General features: G+C 42.9%; 1 protein-coding gene across 1 annotated transcript in view; it reads right to left on the bottom strand.

Annotated features, from left to right (window-relative positions):
* The window catches only part of creb3l2 (cAMP responsive element binding protein 3-like 2), a 31,342-nt gene that overhangs the window by 5,094 nt on the left and 17,207 nt on the right, over positions 1-9,041 (bottom strand). Inside the window, exons 2-8 of the mRNA XM_030440691.1 lie at positions 4,079-4,322; positions 2,753-2,994; positions 2,577-2,655; positions 1,415-1,617; positions 1,146-1,292; positions 935-993; positions 589-657 (exon numbers count right to left, since the gene is read on the bottom strand). Of these exons, the coding sequence (XP_030296551.1) occupies positions 589-657; positions 935-993; positions 1,146-1,292; positions 1,415-1,617; positions 2,577-2,655; positions 2,753-2,994; positions 4,079-4,322 (1,043 nt within the window). The remainder of the gene's footprint in view (positions 1-588; positions 658-934; positions 994-1,145; positions 1,293-1,414; positions 1,618-2,576; positions 2,656-2,752; positions 2,995-4,078; positions 4,323-9,041) is intronic.

Below are 9,041 nucleotides of genomic sequence, written 5' to 3'. Positions count from 1 at the left end.
GCAGCTCGAGCATTTAACATTAAAATAGCCTCATTATTACGTACGGACGCAGCGCCTGAGCTTCTGATTCAGCGTCATTTTCAAAACAACAGTAAAAATTCGGCCGGCGTTTCACAACACGTCCGAGCGTCGTCAAAACAGAAAGCCTTTAAAGGACCGTAGGAAGAAGAGGAAGTGTCAAAACAGATCCAGGTCTGAATCATCCCTGCTTTTAATTTCCTGTAGCTCAATCATCTGAGTCACCGCCGACAGAATCTGAAGACGGCTCTCGTCTCTTCCTTAAAAACTGAAATTTTAAGAGTTTAATTTTCAAGTGTTTTTCCTGCGAGACCTATTTTTGCTCAGGATCTACCCAATCTTATGCATCACTAGTACTTAAAATGCTGATGTGACACAGTTAAGCACTAAATTATTGAGGTTCTATCAATTTAAATGATCTTTTCTCGCACTTCAAAGTCAAAAATCATGAAAAACTACTTTTTTAAAAGACATTTTTATGGAAATCCAAGACATGTTTATTAAGTCGACCACACATGTTTTCAACTCTATACATATGTGTGTTAATATGTGACATTGACTGCGTCTTACTTGTTTGTACACTCCAGATTTTCCACTTTCCTGCGCAGCTCGTTGTTTTCGTTGGAGCAGGTCTCCACCCTGTGGTCAGACAGCAGAACTGCAGGGTCAGTGACCGGACATGGCATCTCATGAATCCTTATAGCATGCTTCATGTTTTTGTATTCTTAGTTATCGTTATTTCTTCTTTCTTTAAGCAGGAATACTCCCGATGCAATTTAAAGACTCCTTTCAAAACGGGAGTCCTGACCAAGACTGAAGCATATAAAGTTTTGAATAAAAGAAAGATGCTCAGAATGTTTTCCAAAGTGAGAAAACAGAAATGTTTGTATGTCAGGTTTAGAGGACGACGACTCACTTCTTCTCCAGAGTGTCCATGTACTCTTTCTTCTTCCTGCGACTCTCCTGAGCGGAAATCTAAGACAGACGGAGGACAAGATCGTGAGGAGTTAAAGATGTTGCGAGAGATCTGGTGTTGAAGCTGCAGCTAGACACAAAGGTTGATTTTCATTTAAACATGCGTCAGCTCGAGTGACGCTGACTGTGATTTCATCGATATACAGTCGTACCTTATTTTTGATCTTCCTGCGGATCTTCTTCAGCGCCTTCTCCTCGGCTTTGGTGAGCGGCAGCTTGGTGGGGACCGGGTAACCTTCAGCCACCAGCGTCCGGCGCTCCTCCTCCGTCAGCATCAACGGGCCCGACCCCTGCAGCTTCTACACCCAAACACAGAGACAGTGATTGGTTTTGATGCATTAAAATGTTCATGCATCTGGATTTTTTTCTGGATTTAAGGTAGGAAACTTCCTAAACGTGATATTTATTGGTCATTCCTTACGTGAGGGGCGGTGAGCAGGGGGGAGTTGGACAGGCAGGAGGCGGCGCGAGGCGACACCTTCAGGCCGGGCTGGGATGGAGGAGGGCTGGTGGGGGAGGTGGGGCAGGACAGGCCGGGCGGAGCGTGGACGGGGCTCTGGCTGCCCTCCGAGTCGCTGCCGTGGGAGCTGGGAGGAGTGGGAGGCATCTGCAGAGCCTCCAGACCTGAAACACAGCAGGAGGGGATCAGCTCTGCTGCTGTCTGCTGCTCGCCTGTTTTACATCTTTTAATTCTTTATTTAATTTATTATTAGTTTACATGATGTTGTTTTTAATGTCAACAGCATAAAGAGACTCCAGCTGTCATTTTGTAATATAATCCTGGTTGTATAATGATAATTAAATTGAATCTTAAGACTTGAATCTTAGTTAAATAGGGCAGAGAGAGAAATAAGAACAATTTCTTGGAATTTTAAGATTTTTTTTATAACCAAAAAAATAATTAAAAGCATTCATGTGTGACAATTAAAGTAATTCATGAATAAAACAAAATTGTAGGTACATTTTTAAGGAAAATCCAGATTAAAGATGCTTCATGAAACCGAGTCTTTTGACATTTAAAGTCTCGTTGTCGATATTAAAATGAAAAATCTACTTCTAATACATTAAATAAATGTATATAGTTTACCATATTAGACTATGCATCATATATACATAGGTATAATATATTTAGGGTTAGAGAAGCTTTTCAAAGTAAAATTCCAGCAGTTTTCAAACACGTTTTTACTAAAATTGCAGAAATAAAAGTAACATTGTTTAAATCGTTTATTGTTGCTCACGTCGACTGGAGGATGACGGGATCGCTTCACATTAAATATAAAAACATTCATGTTTGTTTTTTGTTTCTGTTCCTCTTTTCTTTTAGCCGTCCTTCAGCTTCTCTTTGTGAATACTTTGTTTTAACAAATTTTACTGACCGCTGTATCTTCATGCTACTCTTTTTGCTGTGGGTTTTGTTCGCTGTGTACATTTGTGTTAAAGACACAATAAAAAGCATGATTTTTTTAAAAAGATTTCTGGTTTGAACGTGTGACTGTGTGAACAAACGGCCTGCAGGGGTCAGTGAAGCATCAGACAACTTTCATTTAACTACAAACGGGAGAGGAAGCGGTTCAGACTCAGACCTTTGGGTGAAAGATTGAGGAACTGGTCAACTTCATGAGGCTCCAGTTTAATCTGAGGGATGATGCTCTCCTCTTTAATCTGTGAGAAGAGACGTAAACACAGGAGAGATTAGAAATTAACAAGAAATTCAGCGGAAACATTGCAGAAGTGTCAGTTTGCGTCGTTGGATTCTCACCTTGATGCCTTTGCCTGTGTTGTGGCTGCTGATGGTGGTCTGAACCGGGGCAGCGGTGGCGGCGGCGGTGGTGGTGGTAGAGGCGGCGGCGGCAGCAGGGGCAACAGTCGGGCCCTCGGGTGCTTGAGGCCCCGAGGACAGTGAGAGGGAGAGTGTGGGGAGGAGGGTGGGAGTCTCACACAGGAGGCTGTCGATGGCCTCGTCCTGCTCCATGGGCCACTCGGATGAATCCCCATCGGACTCTGCTCGGAGAGGAGGCAACATGGCCGCCTGTTAGTGACTTCTACATGACTCACTTTTGTAAACATCTGAAAAGCACGACTGGTTCGACTTTATCCTCACTTGTAACTGTTTAGAAATCAGAAATGTTGGAGGATTAAATTGTTCCATCGCTCATTTGTTTCTACTTCTCTGTCATCACCAGTTAAAGGGTTATTCCGGTGTGAGTTTAATCCATGGTCTAACACACCGTGAAACTGTGTTAGACTCCCTCTTGAGAGATCAAGTTAGCAGACCGCTAATTTACGGAGTTTTATCAACCTCAGAAACGACCGCACGACAACAATACACTGCAGTAAATGGATCCAAATATAAACCACCACCAAAAAGCCACAAATAATGCTCAGAACAGCACCAAACTTCAGCAACAGTACAAATAGGGTCTCAGCACATAGTCCGGGGCATCTAACCTCCGCTAGCTTAGCTGGATTTCTACTGAAAAGCTGACTAAATTTACCACTCTTCTGCAGCAGCTTCCTGTTGACGGGAAGCCCCGACGAGTCGATTACCGAGTGCAGTAGAGTTCTGCGGCTCATGGATGAAAATGTATGATTATGACTCCATGGAAAAGCAATCAAAGTTGATATGTGTCTTACCTGCCAGTTTATAACAGTTATTATCGAGAGCGGACAGGGAGAAGAACGGAATTGAGCATTTCTAACCGCACTCGGTAATCGTCGCGTCGGGACTTCCCCGACCCGGAAGCTGATGGAGGAGAGTTGAAATCTGTTTTTAGCTTCACAATAGAAATCCAGCTAAGCTAGCGGAGGTTAGATGCCCCGGACTATGTGCTGAGACCCTATTTGTACTGTTGCTGTAGTTTGGTGCTGTTCTGAGCATTATTTGTGGCTTTTTGGTGGCGGTTTATATTTGGATCCATTTACTGCAGTGTATTGTTGTCGTGCGGTTGTTTCTGAGGTTGATAAAACTCCGTAAATTAGCGGTCTGCTAACTGAATCTCTCGAGAGGGAGTCTAACACAGTTTCACTGTGATTCAGACCATTGATTAAATTTACACCGGAATATCCCTTTAAATCTGCGCCTCACCTGCTTCGCTGCCGTGCTCTCCGGTCAGGTGCGACAGGGGCGACTGCGGCCGGCTGTCCCCGCAGAGCGAGTAGCTGTGCTCGGCCGTGATGTGAGGCGGGAGAGGGGACGACGGGGACAGGTCGCCTCCGTCCTCGCCCTCCATGGCTTCCCCGCCGCCTCGCACTCCGGACAGGAAGGGGTCGCTGAGCAGCTGGCCCAGCAAGGCATCCTGGGAGAGGTCGTCCAGGAGCTCGGAGAAATGCTGCAAGACAGAAGGGAGATATTTAATACGAGCACAAAATATCACTCAGGGAGGAGGCAGACAGATGATTAAATAAGGCCGCACAGTTAAGAGTCTCAGCAGTCTGACTGTAATTAGAGGCTGCTAAATGTTTTATTGCCACCTTTCCTTCAGGTTTCCTCTCAGCTCTCCCCCCGAGGGAAACACCAAAGGAGCCAATTAAAAACCTGTAAAATTCACTGAGAATCTCTCCGATCAATCTCCCTCTTTCTCTGTGTGTGTGTGTGTGATTCTCAGTGTGGCGACACATTCAAGTCCACCGCCCCTTAATCTCCCTCTTTCATCCCCCCTTGTCCTCTTTCCTCGCATTCCTTCAGCTGCATTCTTCTTCCCTGCTCTCTATCTGTTCCTTCCATCTCTCAACAAGGTGAGTGCGAGCCTCCGTGTTCAGGTGTTGTGGCTAAAATAAACAAAAAGGCAGTCAAAGCAAAAAAAAAAAGCCTGCTGCTGATGTGCTGATTACACACAGCGCAGCATCTCCGGTGTGTGTTGTACTTCACCAACGACCGGTCGAGGCCTCTAATTACTGTTTGAGCCCAAAGGCAGCAATTAACAAGTTTTTTCATCATAGATTTTATTCCAGAGGTTTTTCAGTCGATGAGTTTATAAGATGTTTGGGGAAAAAAATCACAGTTTGTCTTCTAACCAGCAAATATTCACATTGGAGGATGTGACAAACTAAAAGAAGAGGATGATTGATCGTTTTGTTGCAGAAATCTGCAGTTTATCAATAAATAAATGCAATTTATTAGTGTTGTTTACCTTCTGCAGAGAGAATAAGACACTTTGTTGAGCAAGTATGCAGAAAAATGACACTTTATTCCACAAAAGTATTTCAAAAAGTAACATTTTTTATCAGAAAAAGCTAAATTAATCATTTTGACAGGCTGTTTATTAATACAGTATTGGTGTAGGTGCTGATATTTGTCATGAAAGTCATGAAATCAGTCACTTTTTGCATGTAACTTTTTATTTCTTAGTTTCTTTTCAGGATAATCTAGTGTCTTGGACTCACTTTTGCATTTCTAAAAGTGACACTGGCTGCTCTCCAAACAACACATACACCAGTGTGCATTCATAACATGTAGGTTTATCATCATCGTCTACAGCGACAGATTCATTTTATAACCTAAATGTATTACTTTTGCATAAAACCTACAAAATAAAATCCTTTTGCCTTTTCTCGTCCTCACTCGAACTCCTTGCCCCGACAGAACCTCCAAAGATTTCTGATGTAACTCTCAGCTGCTCCGAGTTTTGTTGCCGGGCAGAATACGCAAAAAAAAAAAATGCATCCAATGGAATATTAGTCACAGCGTGGGCTCGGCCAATGAGGAGGCAGTAAGCCATTTAAATCAAACGCACATGGAAGCGAGACATTCTGAAGTGTTGACTCAGAGAAAAGACGAGTTTAGGGACACATTCGGAGTTCAGACAGAAACGCCGGAAAAGATGGAGTGACGGAAGACGTGCGGACGTGTGGACGAACAATAAACGGATAAAAGTGAGAGTGAAATGAAGATGGAGGAAGGGAGGAACACAACACAGAGCATGTGGCTTCAATTACAGAGAGAGAGAGGCTTGACTTGTCTCTCTCACACACACTCATACAGAGAAATGACCTCCTCACTCCGTAAACACACGACCGCCGCCGTACGCTGCCCTAAATGGCGCTGGATTCAGGCCGGTGTGTGTGTGTGTGTGTGTGTGTGTGTGTAATGCAAACAGCGGCAGCATACCGTGAATCTACTCGAGGGGGGGGAAGGCAAATATTTACACATTAATCCACCAGTGGGTCCATTTCCACCTTTAAGAGGAACCATCAGCATGAACAAACCCACGATATGGATGCATGTGTGGAAAATGTTACGAGCAAACATTTACATTATTTAACAACGCTTCACCTCCTCCTCCTCCTCCTCCTCCTCCTCCTCCTCCTACTCCTCCTCCCTCACCACCAACCACATGTTGCTCCTGTTATTATATCTTTAAATCTCTTCAGATCTTAAAGCGCACACACGACGACAGTGATGCGATGATGACAGTCATTATAAATGTCAGCTCAAGTGGATAAAATACCACTTTTCACCGTCGGGGTACTGCAGGGGAAATGTTAAGAATGTAAAGTTATAACGAGAAGAAAAGAGACGAAAAAGAGAGATGAAGGAGAACTGATTGTAGTTTCGGAGAAGAGTGGCTGCAAAAAATATAATCAAATTAAAATTAAAGAGACTTTGCAGGAGAAAAAACACGTGTTGTATTATTTCTGTGAAGAGGGAGAAGAAGCAGAAGAAGAAGAAAAGAAGACGAGGGAGGAGGAGAAGAGAACGTAGAAGAAGAAAAGAAGAAATGAAAGAAGAAGACGAAGAAGACAAAGAAGAAGACAAAAGTAGAAGAAGAAGATGAAGACAAAGAAGAAGTAGAAAACAAAGAACACGAAGAAGAAGACGAAGAAGAAGACAAAGTAGAAGAAGAAGAAGAAGAAGAAGAAGAAGACGAAGACGAAGACAAAGTCTATCTTTCGGAGAAGAGTGGCTGCAAAAAATATCATCAAATTAAAATTAAAGAGACTTTGCAGGAGAAAAAACACGCGTTGTATTATTTCTGTGAAGAGGGAGAAGAAGCAGAAGAAGAAGAAAAGAAGACGAGGGAGGAGGAGAAGAGAAAGAAGAAGAAATGAAAGAAGAAGAAATGAAAGAAGGAGACGAAGAAGAAGACAAAGTAGAAGAAGAAGAAGATGAAGACAAAGAAGAAGTAGAAAACAAAGAACACGAAGAAGACAAAGAAGAAGACGAAGAAAAAGATGAAGTAGAAGAAGAAGAAGAAGAAGACGACGAAGAAGAAGACAAAGTAGAAGAAGAAGAAGAGAAAGAAGAATTCTATGGTATCATAATTAACAGATTTTCCGATAGCTGCTCTCGACCATCGTGCTTTCCGTTCTCACCTAGTTTACAGCGACACTCACGGTGATTTTGATTCCACGTCCGTGATTTCAGTCAGCTGGCTTCTCAATTCTAGCCAGATTTATTGAAATGTGCGAGCTAATTAAGTCTTGGAAGATAAACTTGGTCACCACTGTCAGTAGTGGCCTCAGATACTGATACTGTAGATACTGTATGAATAACTTCATGGTGATAAGTTCACCAAAAGTTTTCGTTTGTCGGTGTTTGTGCAGGTTATTACGATATTTAAACTATGTTGGCAGGATTTCAAATGATCAGACGTGAGAAGCAAAAGAGGAGGAAACCTCTGATGATGATGATGGTTAAAGAAAAAGAGGGCGTCGTTTTTGTGGAGGCATAATCACACACAGACTTCATCTTTTTAAAAAAAGAACCAAGCCATACTTTGTGGGTTCAAATGTGGTTTATATGACCTTTGACATGAGGCTTTTATCTCTACGGCTCAATGCTGCTACTCTATACAATACGAGAGAAGCTCTGAATCATCTCAAATCCTAAAATTAAAACTCAAATAAACAATACCCGACCGAACACGACAGCAGAGAAAGGAAAGAAAAGCCTCGTTCTGTTTAAGAAAAGGAAACGGGATGAAAAACACGACCACACCAAAGACGCACAGCGAGGGTTTTATACGCTCCCTGTCATTTTCATGGTGACAGTGTGCGGTTGTGGTTGTGTGTGAGTGTGTATGACGAGAAGAAAAACTTCGATGCAGGGCCGCAGGATCGCTCACCGGCCGGGTGTAACTCATCACACACACAACAGAAACCTCTTTGTCTCTGCAGCCCAGCAGAGAGGTGTTATTTAGGGCCAACTGTAACTCAACACTCGCCAGCTGGAGAACAGAACCTCCAGACGGGAGAACTGGGACGAGTGGGTCAGAATCAGCGGGTCGCACTCTGAAGGAGCAGCGGCGATAACAAAGAGGCCTTTCTCATCATATTCTGACTTAATAACGTTTTCGTGTAAAACAAGCGGAGGACGTCGCTGAAGGTGCAGATTTTAATCTTTTAATGAAGTCGAGGACGAAATGCAGAGCGATTATCCCTCGAGTTCTGGTGAAACTTGAGTGTTGGGTACAGAAAGCCCGTGTCACGCAAAGACAGAAAACCCTTTCAGGAAAGAGAAAGACAAATATAGATGTGTGGAAGTGGAAGTGGAAGTGGAAACTCCAAACTAGGGCAGAAAGGACGATTGAAGAATCACAGGCAGAGGAATGATGACGGATAAAACACGATGAGGGCATTTTAAGCTAAATGCTAAATGCTAAATGCTAACAACCATGCTGACTTTTAGCGGGTACAACGTAATGCTCCCAATGTACAACATCTCTGAACAGCGTGTTAGCATGCTAGTCTTTGCTAACGAGCACAAAATATGAGCAATGCTAACGGTAGCTTTGCTAAACTCTTGCGAGGTTTCTACACATTGTTGCTGAATTCAACTAATTGTGTTTTAAGTCTTGACCTTTTTTCAGATGAGACTGTTCAATTAAATGAAATTAGAAAAATTTAAATGTTGGTAAGGAAATCTAGCATTAGCTTAGTGCTGGCTAACGCTAGTAAGAATGCTAAGATAATATCAACAACGGCAGTAAAAAAAAGTTTACAAGTTTTCTCCAACAACAACATCTCCAACACGCTAATTAATTAGATAAAGAGTTTGATGCCTCGTCGTTCATGTGCGAGGGTTCAACTCTGGCTGCTGCAGGAGATCT

This window comes from Sparus aurata, chromosome 14 (assembly GCF_900880675.1).
Source record: "Sparus aurata chromosome 14, fSpaAur1.1, whole genome shotgun sequence".
In the NCBI taxonomy this organism is placed as follows: domain Eukaryota; kingdom Metazoa; phylum Chordata; class Actinopteri; order Spariformes; family Sparidae; genus Sparus; species Sparus aurata.
Note: the sequence above shows the minus strand (reverse complement) of the source record. Positions and strands in the feature narration are given on the sequence as shown.